This window comes from Lepisma saccharinum, chromosome 22, assembly GCF_977018435.1.
Source record: "Lepisma saccharinum chromosome 22, izLepSacc3.1, whole genome shotgun sequence".
NCBI lineage: Eukaryota > Metazoa > Arthropoda > Insecta > Zygentoma > Lepismatidae > Lepisma > Lepisma saccharinum.
In genome coordinates this window covers 50,937,874-50,955,546 of record NC_139250.1, presented here as the reverse complement: position 1 = coordinate 50,955,546, position 17,673 = coordinate 50,937,874, and the positions used below count along the sequence as shown (strand labels likewise).

The window sequence follows — 17,673 nt, the reverse complement described above, 5'->3', positions numbered from 1 at the left end:
GTGTATTACTCACAGCTAAATAATGAAGAACTTTAAAAAGATCTCAGATCAATTACTTACGTGTGCGAGTACGATTTCTTGATCAAAACAATGTTTCAGAGATCAAGACTGCCTCCTTCTTCAGGTTAATGCATATTGTTAGGCACCAAACATGGTGTCACGTTAAGAAAGTGTTAGTTGAGGATACAGGTTAAAGGTTATGGTAAAAAACACTTACTGAAGAACCTGCATTGTAGCTATAAAAACCATCATTCTATCCACACACAAATCTAAAACCGCGCATATAACAATCTAAAACCTCATAAAAGAAAAGTCCGAAGCAGCTGTAAGAGCCACCCAGCCAAGGTTTGGTAGAAGCGAATGTGCAGCATATGCTCAACACAGAGAAGGATGCAAACTTCCCCTCCTTGGTTTTCCCCTCATGAAACCCGTGCGTCATCAGTCTAAGGTGAACTCGATTTCCACCTCAGTGCCCTTCCTCACCTCGGACGTAACATGGAAACCCAACTTGGCATCATTATTCACAGCTTAATCCCATTTTTTGAAAAATGCAATCTATCCATCTTCCAAATTCCCGTCATCTCTATTAAGTTTATTACATTTATCCGTGCATATATAGGCTGTTTCATAAACATTCCTATCCAATTTGTTGTTCACTTTTCTGATAACTTCCCTTGTTGCGATCTTATGCTCGCTAACTAATATGTGTTCTGAAAGTCCAGTTTTGGGTATCCCCTCCTTTATATTCTTGTCGTGTTAACCCCACCTCATGCGCATGCTTCTTCCCGTCTGTCCCACGTATTCCTTACCACATTCGCATCTAATCCTATAAACTCCCTTTTGCCCTTCCGGGTTATATTGCCAATTCTCCCCCCTCTTTTTTTATATCCGGTGAAATGCTTTTCAATGCTCCGAGGGGCTTTCATCCCATATTTTACACCATACCCTCACACTGTTTTTTCAATTCTTTCGGAGACACCTTTACAATAGGGGATTCTGACAACATAGGTTTCATTTCTGCACTTACCTACCCCAGTTTCATCTTCATCTTTCTCTTTATCGCTATAAGAGCGTTCCCTCCTTATTCTTTTCTTCGCTTTCTTGGCAGCCTTTTACATATCCAGTATTGTATACCCATTTTTTGTACCCCTCCTCTTTATCCATGCTTCTTCTTTTTCTTTTTTGTCATTACATAGTCTTTCAGCTCGGATGAAAAAATTAAGGTAAACATTGGACTTTATCCTATTAGAATGTTCAGATTTCTTGTGGAGGTATAAGTCGCCTGCCAACGGTGACAATCCCTTGGTCAGTTTTGGTAATGCACAGGTCTAGAAAATTGATCTTCCCGCCAACTAGGTTTTCCCGGTAAAACCGATTCTAGTGTCTTGTTTTCCTAATTCAGTAAAGACCTTGTCGAGTTCCTTTTTGTCCCCAATGATGAGGATGTCGTCGACATATCTCCAGTAATACTTCAACCCCTCCCATACTCGTTCTAAAGTGAGTTTTTCAACATAGTGCATAAAGATATTGGCTACGAGGCCTGAAATAGGGTTGCCCATAGCCAACCCTTCTTTTTGTCGGAAAATTTTGTCATTAACATAAAAGTAATTATATCCTGTGACTATAACTTGACAAGTTTAAAAACAAGACGCTGCAATCCATTGTTTGCGCACCTCACATCACATTTCCCCACTCGACATTCGTTCGCAGTGTTGCAATCTGGAGGGAGTGGAATTGTCTGAGAATTTTCAACGAAATTTGAATTAGTATCCCCTCACCTACGCTACCTATTGATTACGCTAAATTCTAAATACATTTTGATATTTTCCCTTTAAACCTTAAATGAATTAAGTTATATTAGGGATATTTCTTACCAGCATAAGAAATGTATGAAATAAAATGATAGAAAAATGAAAAATATATAAGCGATAGAACTGACTTCACCTTCTAAATGTTTTCCAGTTCTCCTTCTTCAGTTTCACTCTCCCACTCATCCGAGTCTGTGTCTACCGATGAATCCGTGTCCGTGTCTGAATCGGCTTCACCAAGTCTAATTATCAGTTTATCTACATGCTCGTCCATAAGTCCATCTCTTTCAAAGTAAGAATCTTCAATTTTTTTTCACGTGTTCACAACATTTAATCCATTTCTGTACAGAATATTCACTAAATAATTTTCCCAGCAATTTCCCCCCACACAAGTTCAATGGGATTTAAGTCTCCGTGGTAAGGCGGAAGTCGTATTATGGTGTGCCCCACGCTTCTAAATTTTGTGTCAATCGCATACTGTTTCGCATAAGGTACACTTTGAATTTTTAAGTAAAATTGCCTTTTGTTCAGATAAAGAAAGATTGGGTTAATCAACAGTGAAATATTGTTCGCATACTGATATCGATAAGATATAAAAGAGGAGCTTGCATTTCAAAAATATGCAGCCAAGAGTAGAGAGCATGAACATTTCAATGCTTTAAGAAAGAACACAGGCAAGAGTGTTATCAGATTGCCTTCTCATAGTGATTGTTGTACGATAAACAAACGAACCACCACCCCACTTGTTTTTTTTTGTTTTTATTTTATTTTTAAAAAGGCCACTGCTTGATGTCGAATTCAGAAAATGAAGTCATTTGCCTGTAGTTTCTGTTCGTTATAAACCTTAACGCACGTGCGTAATACTACAGTTTACGATCGGCGCACCGCACGCATTTTCAAAGGCCGGATTAAATAAAATGAACCACTGATATAATAGGAGCCTGCATGCACCATCATGCTAAACAGTGAAAATCGTGTCATATTTGTTTTAGCTTAATTTTGCTGAGTTGGCACCACTGGTACTCTCAACGCCAGACCAGTGAGTAGAAGAGTGATGGGGAGGATGACGTAATAGGCAGTGCTCCGCAGTGATCTGCGCATATCGGGACTTAACTTGTCAGGCTATAGGAAATACCACCTGACATACTCCCATGCCACCAAAAGTTCAACGCTGTTACCTAACAACCATCTTTCGAAGCAGACCCCAGCTTTTTCCTGGGGTACGCTGGGGTAAAAATTGATTACGTCAAAGCTACTGATCGTGTAATTTCTCCAATATCTAATTTTTCAATGGACTCTTTAACCTTAACGGAGTTCTTAACACTAAATTGGGTATCCCCGTTGATTTTCCCCATTCTTTTAATCAACTCCTTGGCTAAACCATAGCCTGGATGTTCGTACATGGGGATAATGGGCCTAAGTGGTACACCCACTTCATGCATCTTTAGTATGCTGAAAGCGGTGGGAACATTCCCTTCCTTAACACCCTTAAGGAGTTTCTTTTTCTTTGTGCTACCTAGAGTGATGCTGGTTTCAATGCCCTTCTTGACCTCATTCTTAATCTTATTGGTAGGATTCCCTTTAATTTCTTCGTAATCGTTATTCCTAAAACTATTCTCCAATTTGTTATGATATTCCTCTTTCTCAATTATCACCATTTTATTGTCCTTATCAGACCTAATTAAATACAAACTGTTGTTTTTAGCCCATTTTTTCATTTTATGCAAACACTCCCTGAGTTCATTGCCTTTTTTCTCCCTTTAATTTCTTTCCTTAATAAATAAAATTTGGCATACCAAGTAAGTTTATTAGTTTTAATGTACTTAGAATAAAACCATTTCTTCTTGTTAAGCATACATTTTATACTACATGTTATCAAAGGAGAACAACTTTCTTTCTTATGATATACCATTTTAGGAACATTTCTGTTTACAGTTAATGGTACAGAAGAGTGTAAGGACTCGACAATAGTATCCAGTTCATTACAAAAATCAATAGTTTCAAGGTTACTCTTTAATTCATAGTAAAGGTGTAAAAAGTCACCCTTGCTAAAATTATATCTCAAAGATGACTGATCAAATGATAAGTTTTCAGTTTTATGAACATTACTACGAGGGATGATCGGAAAAAAAGGTTACAAAGCATATAACTTTTGTTTTATTCACTGTAACGTAACAAAAATGTATGTGTAAATGAATAACATGTTTGTCTTGTTGCGGGTTTGAGGACTTCGGATTCTGACCATGTATACCCGAGAAGCGGACATTTAAAATGGTGACTCGTCTAGAAAATTGGTCAAGAGTAGAAGTGAGGGCAGTGGTGCGGTTCCTGTGGGCCAAAAACACTACACCTGCTGACATTCATAGGCAGATGAGTGTATTCGTGAGGACAGAAGAAGAATATTACGCTCAATATCAGCTGAGCTGGGACTACCATTTGGTTGGCTGGCAACCATTATCTGACATGTGATGATGTCAAAAGAGCTCCCTCACGGTGGCTACGAGAACTTGACACGAATTTCTGTGTAACCCGTATGGAAAACTTCATCTACAGTTGTGACAATTGCTTGAACAAAAAAGGTGATTACATCGAGGACTAGTGTTGAATGCCCTCCATCATCAGGTGTGTTGATCTTCCAGCTATGTCTAACACATATGCCATAATAGGCTTTGTAACCTTTTTTTTCGATCATCCCTCGTATCAGTAAAACTTAGTACAACTTAATATATATCTGGTATTCGCCAGATTTACATACCGTATTTACTCATGTATAATGCGCACTTTTTTCCAAAATTTTTGCCCCCAAAAACTGTGGTGCGTATTATGCACGGAATAATTCAGACAGCCAACATGAAACCATACAGGGTCGTTCCATGATTTTGGGACACTTGCATTGATTTTTCATGTTTACGGAACCCTATCATGTTATATATAGTTGTAAAGCTTGAATTCTGCAGTATCTGAATATGGAAAGAGTATTCTATACAAGATAACGACACTAATGTGAAATGCGATTAAAATAAGTTCATCAAAACCTGAAGAAACGTTCTGATTTTAATGGTACTTTGGATGAAAGAAAACAAAGAAAAAGATAATAAAAATTAAAATGTATTACTGGCCAAATAATATGCCATACATGGAGTGTGTAAATTGATTAATGGAAGAAATCTTGTGGTGCTAACTGCAATTTGGAAGGTCCTGAATGTGCTTCGTATAAATGTTACATTAGTCACGGAAAGAAAAAGCATATATTTTGAAAAAGAAGGAATGAGCTGAATAGGTATGACGTCATTCTCTCTTAATCAGTATAGCAACAGCTTTACAACCTACAACTAAGAAAGCCATTTCTTGAAACTGGATTGTTCTGCGCATTATATATGAGATATAATTTTTTTGTCACTTTTACCCATCAAAAACCAGAGTGCGCATTATACACGCACGCACACTATACATGCGTAAATACGGTAATTCTTCTCTTAAAAGTGGAAAAGTGTCCCGTAAGAGTCTTCTGAGCTCCCTTTCCACAGAAAAATACTAATGGAACAGGGTGCAGGTGGGGGAGAGTTCGGGAGGTAGGGAAGTAGTGTTTTCTGCACAGTGATTGACAATGCTGGATGTTATGGACACATTTTCACTTTGAGAATCAAGGTGCAGCAAGGTATTGGTTGATTTAGTGTTTTAAGTGCACTTTATACAGAAGACTAACAGGGACTGGACCTACAGTTTTAAAGTGGGATCCAAACCACTATATGCATCCACCAGGTATCGGATCCCTTGATTACAAGGCGATGATGCTTACCACTGTGTCATCAGGGAGACCTCAAGGTGCAGCAAGGCAAATGACTGCTTGTTGCTGGTGTGGGTTGGACAACTGCTTAGCTAAGCTATTTTTAGCCACTTGCAACAATAAAGAAAGAAGTCTGTGTGCACTGAAACCATAGGAACTTTTGAAGTGGACAGTGGTATGTCTGTATGTCGTGTGCGTGTGTAAATTTCCCCTCCAAAAGTAAGGCGTACAAGATGGCAAGAACATGCACTGTCACCAGGTGATACCCATGTGGTGTTGCATACATTAGATACACGTCTCTCTTGGAAAGCAACCTTCAAAAATAAACACAACTTCTCGAACCGAAGCGAGATGACAAGCTGCATGTGACACTTGTTGCTTGCATATTGCTTGGATTGGGCAGTTTTCTCAATACCGTGCAAAATGTCTATTCGTGCATGTAAAGTGAATGCTTTGCTGTAGACTGAAGGGAAAATGTCCTTGCTTTGGTGAAAAATGTCTGTGTCGCATGTCACTTGACGCTTTGGTTTGAAAGCTCCCTTAGATACAGATTCAAAAGATGGTGTACTCAAATTGTCGCCAGATGGGACCAAGGTAAGATAGAAATGTATTTTTGTGTAACTGTGATTCCTTTTGCTTTACATTAGATTTTTTTTCTGCCAAAGCATCAGCAGCAAATGCGCAACCTTTGCCACGAGAATAGGCAATATAAGGCAATACGCAGGTACTTTGAACCTTCACGTCCCAGCATTGCTTATACATGAGGGCTTGACAAAGTTCAAAAAATATTTTTTCTTTCACTTTCTTCTTCTACTTGATAAAGGAAGAATGGGTTTTATCGACCATGGGCTTATAGCATAATCTGTACTGAACAAAACTAGCCAAAATTTGTAACTCTAGTATTTGTAGCTTTCAAGATAAAAGTTTTTGTTTATGTTTTTCAGAATTTTAAATTTTTCACTAAAACATGTTCAGCATTGTGGCCCATAAAGGAGAAATCAGCCTCAACATTTAAGGGTTCATAGTCATTGAAAGAGCATAACAAGTAAGTTTCCATATTGTCAGATTTTGTTTTCTGTCCACATGTTATAAACAGGAAAACCTTTCCAAAAGAATATTGTAGTGGTGAACATTCCATATCTATCATCCTAATGAAAAAAATGTAAATATATTTTTATTTAGCTACTTGAATATTTTTAACACAACTTACCCATTTTCATAATTTCCTTACTACAGATTGGACAGTTAGCGAGGGCATGGAAATATTAATGTACAAATAAAAAAAATGAGAAGACACTTACGAATCTGCTCCTGCTGCTATTTTGTTCTGCTGAATTAGAACCGAGTGAAAATAGTCCTCTAAACTTTTAATATGAGCATTGTCCTTTGCATTGGTCACACAGATAACTCTGCACTTATTCAAAACCTTCAGAAAATGGAAAAAATGTTTTTCAAACTCACAAAACAAAACAATTAACAAACACTAAGTGACACAAAAATATATGCATGTATGAGAAATAATTAAATGAATTAATGACCGGGGATAGACAAAACTAAAAATATTCACTTCTGCTCTGGAGGCTGCTTTCTTTTTCTTCACATACGGGATAAGAAAGCCATGAATTCAACTAAGCTTTACATCTTGATATATGAGACCTTAAGACATTTAATTTATTAATTCATATGAGATGGGATTAAAAGTAATTAATTTATTGTGCTGGAGTGGCCTTCTTTAAGAAGGCTCAACCAGTAACAGCACAAATAACTATGCACAATTCATTCTAATACAGTGCATTCAAAAAGTGACTATACACTTATATAAACACAATTATATGTTGAGGGATTGTAATGCTTTATTTACATGCATGCTCTTCAAAAATACTTAGCATAAATTCAAGACGAAACGCATGCCAATATGTCTGGACGTTCATGGGAACCATTTCCAACAACTACTGTAAGATAAGTCGGTTAGGCATTGTTGTACTAGTGCATGACAGGTGTATAGTTACTTTTTGAATGCACTGTACATGGCCCACTGTATCATATTGCTTCACATTCGGTTAGCAAGTGATACAATTTATAATGCCATGTTTATTATTCTGTTTTAATGATGTCCATAGTATAGAAAACACACAAACATTAAAATGCACGTAGTGCAGTACTTGTTATTTTAAAAAGAAGGTAATGGAAATTGCCATAAGCAAACTTAAGATATTAAAAAAAAAAAGATCTATTTTCTTTAGAACTGAATTTGAAAATTCAGGCCCCAGATGAAAATTTTGAGGTGCCATTGCGACTAGGTGCCCTGTCCTTGTCTACCCCTGTTAATAACAAAATCATATACACAAAAAAATAACATAGAAGTTTATAATAGCATATTATGTGATGGAAATCTGATGGGAATGTAGTGAATACCTGTTACAACTATTTCAAATATTTCAAATATAAAAAAAAATTAATTTTTACTGTCACTTAATGACATGCATACCTTGCTGGCATTTTCTGTGAATGTCCTCCTCTTCTCATTCTGTAGTTCTGAACACTCACAGAGAGATTCAATGGCAAGCTTTAAACCATGCATTATTGAATAATCTCCACTTTCAGTAGAAGGAATTCCAACCATTGCCAACGCAGTTAAAATCTACAAAGGAAAATACTGTATTAAACTATTCATTAAGAAACACGATTTAATAAAATGAAAAAATGATATATCTATAATGTCTCATGTTACCCTTGAAATATATATTTATACAGGGTGTATCATAAGTAATAGCGCAAACTGACACAGTTGAAAGTACACGATAATACAAGCAAAAAAGTCTCAGTAAACACGGGTCCACAAACGAGCCGTTTTCGAGATAATTGTGAATGTGTGGTTACAAGCTGCCACTGACTTGATTGTTTGTAAACGTTGTCCTAGTTGGTAAAATGCTAATAATACAGTAAGAAAGTCATAGAATATCTCATAGCTTTCATTGAATATTCTACTTACAAGCATGTACAATTCTCTGTACTGATTGTACCCATCCTGTTTGATTACAACGCCACCTCTCTGAAATGTTCTGTTTTGTAAAAAAAAGAGCAACCTCAGATAGCGCAAGGAGTAAAGCACACGGTGTTTACAAAATGCAATCATTGACGGCTTCTAACCACACATTCGCACACAATATTAGCATTTTACCAACTAGGATATATATCGGTTTTTGATAGCTAATGTCACTCTCATTCAAGGTTCTTTGATTTAGATCACATTGATTTAAATGACTCTAAAAATAAGGAAATAATTTATAGAATAATATCAGGGTTGCTATGTTTTTTTGATTATGAAATTCCCTGATATTTCCAGGTTTTCCAGTCCAAAAATGAAACTTTTCCAGACAGGTTTTATCATCATGATTTTTGCTTTTGAACCTTGTGTTTTTCAATTAAATATATAATCCATTAATTATTATGAATATTCATTTTCACAACTTTCTCTTTAGCAAATTTCATTCTATACACACAAGAACAAGTGAAAATTCGAAGAGTAAAATGTAAAATTACAATCAGCATCAAATGTATTGGGTGCTACAATCACGTGCATCTAGCCTCCAGGCTAAGACAACTGAGGTACATTATTTGACCATAACAGATCTCCACAATATATATATATATATATAAAAAAAGTAAAAGTTCATAAATCATACGCAATTTCTCATTTTCTGCCAGATTTATAGTGTTGTAGAAAATGCTGTTTTTTGCTTACAATTGTAAGTACACAGCATCTGGAGAAATTTTTGTTGCATATAGGAATTCTATAGGAATTGCCAACAAAAACTAAGATCTATAAAATACAGTAGACGATAACTTCATCTTCACGAACCTTTCCGATAATTATGATCATATTGTCAATGTATCAGGTGGTTATATTTAAAGTTACGGTGTTCAGAGTGGTACAGCACGGGCTGTAATGAGAGTAGCAGTCTGAAACTTCGTAGATATGCTAATGAAGCAATGCGCTCGCGAATTATGAAAAGAAAAAAAATAGTTCCAATTCTCGCCACCAGGGTAAAAAATGGCGCTGTAAGCAATCAAAACTTGGTATAGTTACAGGAAAAACACTATAAATCGAAGAAAACAATACTCTTTGTAATAATATCGCTACAATTTCACTATTCGAATTACATGAACATTACTAAAGGAAAAAGCAACAAGCGTCACCAACAACAACCAGGGAGGTCACACAATGGTTAGGCAATTTCACCGACTTTGACGTCAGAGTTATGGAAAATTCCACGTTTTGACTGCTTACAGCGCCGTTTTTTACCCTGGTGGCGAGAATTGGAACTATTTTTTTTTTGGCATAATTCGCGAGCGCATTGCTTCATTAGCATATCTACGAAGTTTCAGACTGCTACTCTCATTACAGCCCGTGCTGTACCACTCTGAACACCGTCACTTTAATTATAACCACCTGGTACTTAAGTTATCAATCAAATATCTGGACGGAAAGTTTTACTTTGATATTCTTTCTAATATCTAGTATTATAAAAGTGAAAATTTATTACAGAAATTCGAAGGAACCATAATTTTACACAAGACTGAGAATCATAAGAACGAAAGAAACAAGTTTCTAAACTGAATCTTTTTTTTGGGACTGGAATCACAAGAACCGAATCCAGAAGTGGAAGTGAACTGCTTGTTCATTTTGCAACTTTTCCTCTTGGAGACTCCAATACGCACGTACATTCCAGACGATCTGCAAAATTCACTGACATTTCCCTGATTTTTCCCTGACAAGCCAAATTCCCTGACATTTCCCTGTTTTCCATTCACGTAGCAACCCTGCAGATATTAGAATCACTTTTCATGAAAGTACATTATCTCATAATCATTCAATGGTGTATTGTATTACCCTCTTGAGACTCTAACATTTTCAAAGAAAAAGCATATTAAACTGTAAATAGTGTCATAATCACTAAGCTCTAAATGAGCATGGCAACTGATAATATTGCAAATTATCATTAAAATGATTGCTAAAATTCAGCTACAAAGTCTAAAAAATATCGTAAGTTACAATTGAAGAGTACATGAAAAATGCTTTATTTTTATTGGAAGAAAGGTTACTGAAGCTATTACAGTGGAACATCAATTCTACATTTTCCAGAAGTCCAAGCTGAAACAACTTAAAATGCTGGGTCTGTCAATATTAAATGTATAATGTGGGAAAATGTGAAATCTGGGTTCCACTGTATATAGTTTGATTAACACATTCAACAAACGTTTCCAAAGTAGTTTCACAAAGTAGTACATGTGCAATCATGGTGAAATAACAAAGCATAATGAGGAATTTCCCCAATATTCAGGATAAACAATGCATGCTCTAAATCAAAGGGCAGGAACAAGACTGTCAAACTTTTGACACAGCATTAGATCGAGGAAACCCTTAACTATTATCAAACTATGAAGGCTGTCTTTTGCCACAAGCAGTTCATTTGATATGCAGCATAGCATTCTATTTATAGACTATAGAAAGGAAAGGCTTATCAGGAAACACCTTTCACACATATATATATATCTATGTGTAATATTCTGAAAAATATACAAACATATTAAGCACCATGCATGTTTTCTTTTAATATAAAATCAGAAATTGATTTTGATTTTTTAAAATGAAAATCATGATTTTTATCCACCCTCCTCTCGCCACTCTCAAAAGCTTGGAAACATATCCAGAACTGACGTGGATGATATCCAAAAATAATCTCTTAATTGCTGCCAGGAAAATAAGGTAAAGTGCTCCCCTGTGCTTAGCACCATGCCATGAAGGTGTATAGGGGGTGTGGGGGTAATGCCCCACACTTTCTTGATCGGGTCGTGAGTGGGGGTGATGTGATCAGCATCACACCCCGGACCACCTTTACCCCCCAGGGTTTCCCCCAGGTGCCCATGCCATTCGATGCTGGGTGAACGCTAGGGCCGCTTCCAACGTTAGAAAAGTTCCCGGATTTGAACCGGCCGGGGATCGAATCCGGGACCTTAAGCATGGTAGTTAGATGTGTTACACTGCCAGGAGAGCTTCAAGAATTATTTAACTAGCATACTATTTGTCTTACCATGTTTTGCAACGTTACTCTGGATCTTGGCAGTCAAGTAATAAAATAGCAACTGGGAGTCAACAGCAATGCTAAAACATACTGAGCCTCCCATGTGAAATCAACCAATGAAGAGGCACTTTACAACCTCACATATTTTGATTCATTTGAAATTTGGCACACTGAGGCAGGAAAATATGCAAAAGTTGCAGATCAGATATTTACTAAATTACAGGGGTGCAAAATGTGCGATAGAGATATTTTTTTTTAACACCAGTTGTGCTTATAGGCTATTGTCCCCTAGCATTAATTCCTCTCAATTTGCTCCACAAATTCTACAAACAAAACATAGCACCTGTACATTTTTTTTAAAAAAAAATTCCATTGCTTACTGATTTTATCAGATGAGAAAGTTGTAAGTCAAAATATTTATCAAATATATTTCTTTTTTTTTTTTAAAAAAAAGATATTACATTAACATTTACTGGATGACATTACAATTCACTGGATGTGTAGTAGTAATTTTGTCGAATCTATCCTGAATAAAGCTGTATTTCTAATACCACTTGCAATGAACTACATTCTAATAATATAACAAATTTGAATGAAAAGTACAAAGTACTTACGTATGTAAGGTTTTGTTGCTGCACACTCCATGAATTGAGGGATTGAGCATCTGAATCACTAACAATAAATCGGATCTGAAAAGGGGGGAAACACATGTCACTCTCCACACTGACTGCAATATGCCACTATCTGTTAACATGTGTGAAAAATAAAACATGGAATAATAATATGAGGCTTTTGGGTTTAGCATAGCAGTATGGGCCTCAAGACAAAACTTCAACATGAAAGAAAGAACAATCACAGTCTAAGTTACATGAAATATACAGCAGCATTTTGAAAAGAAAATGATTATCTAAGAGGCATGAGTACAGTTGGAAAAAGCTACCTTCTTCTTAATTGTTTTTTTTTCTGACTTTGGGGCTGGCCAACCAATTGTGGCCAATTCATTTCACTTTCAGTTTCAGTTGAGAGTATGGAGCTTCATATTTTGTATGTAGCTAATTAATTTCACATTATGTAGCAGCCAAGAGACTGATAACGGTCATTGCTTCCAATTACTACTTTATTTTTATCTCACATCTGCATGATTTCAACTTTCATTGTTTATTTGAATACTCAGAATAAGTCAATCAATTGTTGCTCTTATCATTTTTTCGTCAAAATCAACAATACTGCCATAAATTGGATAAAGAAAAAATATGTAGAAAATTTATAGTAATATGACAAATTTATGCTTTATGGGAGACATTGACATGTAATGCAAGATTACCCGGTTTATTGGATCAACTTAATCACATTTGTCCAATCTTACACCGGGGAGGGGGGGTGCAGCCATTTATGGTGCAGGGTGTCCAGAAAGCAGTGTGGTCTGATTCCAGATTTCAGCCATTTCGGTGGTCACGGTGATGAAATTGGCTGCTTCCAGTTCACACCCAATGGATATGTTGGCAATTTTTTTCAAATTTCTAGCAGTATAGATAATTTTGACGAAAGCATGATAAGAGCAACAATTGAATGTCTTATTCAGAGTATTTAAATTAAATAAAAATAAAAATGGTTAATAAAGAGCCAAGAAAGAAGTTATTTAAAAAAAAACGAATTCTGCCATATTGAATATAATATGGTAGCTAAGTGATCAAAAAGCAAGTCATGTGATAAATTTTTCTGCACATTAGGGCTCCTATTAAAAGTGTGAAGTAAAACTGAGGGTACCTTTCAGAGCACAAGATGATGTGCTATAAACTATATGCACTCATGAATCTCGCTCAAAAGATTTTTTGAACCTTGTTTATATCCCTTACATGGAAAGATGCCAAAATAAAACACCAGGTTTCTTGACCAGTGATGCTAGCAATGATCAAATTACAAGTGTTAGTTTTGAGATATAGGCTTCTGAAAATGGGTTCAAATTTATGGATTTAATTTTAGGAGAGGGGGGATTAAGAACAGATAACTCAATAAATATTTAGTGTAGGCAGGATGCCATTTAAACAGCTTCATGTCATGCTCATGGCCCATGAACTGGAGAAATGCAATTTATCAGTAGTTACAGCTCGCTAATTCATCGCAACATTCGTATTTGCCATGGCATTCAAAAAGTGACCACAGAAGCAACCCTCCTGGCACCTCAACCAAACTACTTATGAATCTGAATCTTTGCAGGTCTCCATGTGGGATACATATGCAGGACCTACAGAAGTTTCATCAAAATTGAAGCGCATCGAGTAGGCACCATGCATAAATTTCAACCACTTGGCATGGAATGACCCTATTAGAAATGTTGTACCTGAAGAGAATAATCTCCTTTTCTTGCAGCTGGTCACTGGAATTATGCTCATTATACAACATAGCACAAAAAATGATATGGCTCAGTCGGTAACGCGTCTGACTACCATGCTCAAGGTCCCGGGTTCGATCCCCGGCCGGTTCAAATCCGGGAACTTTTCTAACGATGGAAGCGGCCCCGGCGCTCACCCAGCGTCGAATAACATGGGTACCTGGGGGAAAAGGCGGTCAGGGGCGTGATGCTGATCACATCACCCCCACTCACGACCGGATCAAGAAAGTGTGGGGCGTTACCCCCAGACCCCCTATACGCCTTCATGGAGTGGTGTAATGCACAGGGGAGCACTTTACCTTTACCAGGGTCTACTCCTTCAAAAGCAGCATGTGTGCTTACATAGTAGATCAGGGGAACGTCAAGATTTTCGCTCGTTGATCAGATCATTTACTTGACGCTGTGCTCACTGCTCATTGATGAATATAACAGTGCTTTTGAATAATCTGTGATCATGTGGCTGCGCTGAGTGGACAAGATTTGAATGTTTGAAAGCTGTTAATTATGGAAATTGTTGATGTGGACAAAATTACTGAATTTTTCACACACTTGCACAATTTTCCAAAACTATGGTGTATATTTGGAATAAAGAACACTTTCATATTAATACAATTACAAAAACTGGAATATTGTATTACCTTCTGTTACTTGAACCTCTTCTGTAATTACACTATATAGCAAGCCATTAATCATACATATTTCCTCAATGCCTGCCAAACCCACCATCCTCACACAGTTTTCGTCTTCTTACTCTTTGCCTCATGAGACCGAAACACAAAAACGATATATTCTATGGCTGAAACCTGTGGTGAGTAAGGTTCAAGTTCGCTCAGCAATCAAGTGAGTAACGCTTGCCCAGCAATGCTTATTTGGCTGTCAAGTGGCTGAGCGATCACGTTGCTCACCGAGCACTCAGATACTTGACGTGGCCCAGGTGCACGGAATGCTGTTCCATTGGATCAGCTTGTCAAACAGACATATACAAAGGCAAAGACAGGACTAGTTCAAATTGCATCATCAAGAGGAACAAGAAGGATTGTCTCCCATATATAAATGATATAATGTCATACTCAATGGACGAAGTGATTGACAACAAGCTCTTGCATCCCCTCAAAGTTAGTGAAGAGAAATTAGTTAACATACAAGGCCTGTTCAAAAAGAAACTGAACTCCTTTTGTAAAGTTTCTATGTAAATTCGTTGAAGAGAACCAACAGCGGTGTCCTAACTAAGCTCAGTTTCAAAGCTGTTGCTAACCGTAGTAACGCAGTACATTCTGTTGAGTGCAGGTGTGTTGAGGGTCCAAGCCTGTGGATTTTCAGTTACCCTACAATCAAGAAACTGGAAGAGCAGCGAGTATGTGTGAAATTCTGTGTGAAATTGCAGAAAACTTTCAAAGAGACATACAACATGTTACATGAAGCCTGTGAGGAATGTTTCAGTCGAACACAGTGTTACGAATGGTACAAACATTTCAGACTGGGTCAAACCTCCATCAAGGATGACAAATGAGTAGATCCCATGTTAAAGTGATGTTGATCGTGTTCTTCAACTGGCAGGGGATCGTTCATTCAGAGTTTGTTCCGCATGGTTCCACAGTGAATATTAACGTCATGGAATGATTACAAGAAAAGGTGTGGCGCAATAGGCCACAGATGTGGCAGAACAAGTCCTCGATGGTTCCCATGATAATGCAAGTGCTCATTTGTCACTCATCTGGGAGTTTTTAGTAAAGCACCAAACGCCTGTTGTTCGACAACCAGCCTACTACGCTGATTTTGCACCAGCAGACTTCTTCCTCTTTCCCAAGTTGAAATCAATCCTTAAAGGTCACAAATTCCAGACAATAGAAGAGTTCAAGGAGAATGTGTTATGGTATCTAGGGGCCATTCCAGAACTGGAGTTCCAGCAGGCATTTCAGGACCAGAAGAAACGTTGGGAGCAGTGTGTGCACAGTGGAGAGGAGTATTTTGAAGGAGGTGGTTGCAAATAGCTGGTGAATATCACCATTTTCTCAATTTTGTAAAAGTTTGGTTTCTTTTTGAATGGTTTCTTTTTAATGGGCACATTACAGATTTAAGGTCCATGTTCACAGTCCTCTTGAAATTGTTAATAATGCCTACTGAATTTAGAAAGAATTTTCCAGGAGGTTTCTAGAGAAAAAGGTATTCATGATGGCATCCACAAAAAAAAGTGTGAAAATAGGCAACAAACATATATGACATAGAAAAATTCAGTCTGTCTTCTAGTTATTGCTCAGGATAGAAATTATGGTTTATGAGATGTGCTAAAGTATGAATTGGGTCCACTCCCTTTTTCTGTTTTTGATGAATAGGCAACACGAGAAAAGGAAACAAAGCACTTGTAATGGAAAACCTTGCAGTAATATCAACATGTGAAACACTACCAGATACCCAACTTGCAGGTAGAAATGCTATGCTTTATCATGTGCAATGGTCACTTGGTAGGATTGTTGAGACTTTGATTCAGAATATTATCCATACATGTGGCAAGCAAGAATACATATGCATTCTGTTTTACCACTACCATGATTGTTCTATTAAATCTCAAGAATGTAAGGGGTGTACTTAAGGAATTTTAAGTTTGAAAGTTTTATTGACAAATGATACTCCATTGCCAGGCACAAGCCTACCTAATAGCTAAAGAGAATAACAACATGCAGCTGGTACATCATACTTGCACTTGCCACGTGGCAATTCAAACTTAATAATTCTCGGTTGCAAAGCATACAAGTTTGGCCATGGAGAGGAAAATGTCAACTTCATTAGTTATTGCATGATTTGGCATGAATAAACAAATGTTCAGATAATCAGTGATGACATGTTTGTTTTACTCCATTGGAAATATAAACCAGCTGCTGCTATTATAATGAAGAGACTTAATGGTCAAGTAATTGACAAATTGTGGTGCATCAAATGATACCAGTTGCTTCCTTTCCATGCACTAACTGGCTGCAACACAGTGTCATTTCTACATAGTGTGGTTCTAAAAATACTTCATCAAAGTAATCCAGGCTTATAATTTTGCGGAAGAACATGTGCTGCTGATTTGGACTTGATCGAACAACAAAGAAGGATATCTCATCAAGTTTTAAAATGATTCTTCCTACTGATGTGTTGCTCCTGCAACATTTAAAACATGCCCATTTGCAAACCATGCATTGAAAATCTGTTGATCTAGAAAATCCACCAGATGTGCAAGTGACTAACTTTGAATGGGAACAGAAAGAAATAAGTATGAACATGTGCCCAGTGAGAGTGCTGTCAGACCTCCTGAACTGATAACATGAGCCAGTAGTAAGAGGAAAAGAACTGCAGCTGTGAAATTTCTGAAATTGCATGAATGGCGATGGGAGTTAGTGAACACAAAATAAGCTAAAATTTGGCAGTGAAAGTACCTAGTACTGAGAACTACTAGAACAGCCGGATTTTAGTAACCTCCTAAAACCGCTGATGGGGGTCAACTTGACCCTCACAAGAAATTCAAGCCCTATTAAGAGTAAATGATTTTTTTAATGATGAATGATGTTGAAATGATAATATATAAGATTTAACCTGTTTCACAATGTGCTTTCGCATGAG

General features: G+C 37.0%; 1 protein-coding gene across 2 annotated transcripts in view; it reads right to left on the bottom strand.

The window, feature by feature from the left end:
* asun (integrator complex subunit 13 asun) overlaps window positions 1-17,673 on the bottom strand; it is a 128,169-nt gene that overhangs the window by 87,734 nt on the left and 22,762 nt on the right. For both annotated transcript variants that reach the window (XR_014443960.1, XM_083143703.1), the window contains exons 3-5: window positions 12,296-12,370; window positions 8,084-8,236; window positions 6,897-7,021 (exon numbers count right to left, since the gene is read on the bottom strand). Coding sequence is in view for 1 of the 2 variants with exons in the window: in XM_083143703.1 (XP_082999829.1) it covers window positions 6,897-7,021; window positions 8,084-8,236; window positions 12,296-12,370 (353 nt within the window). In the remaining variant the exon portion in view is untranslated. The remainder of the gene's footprint in view (window positions 1-6,896; window positions 7,022-8,083; window positions 8,237-12,295; window positions 12,371-17,673) is intronic.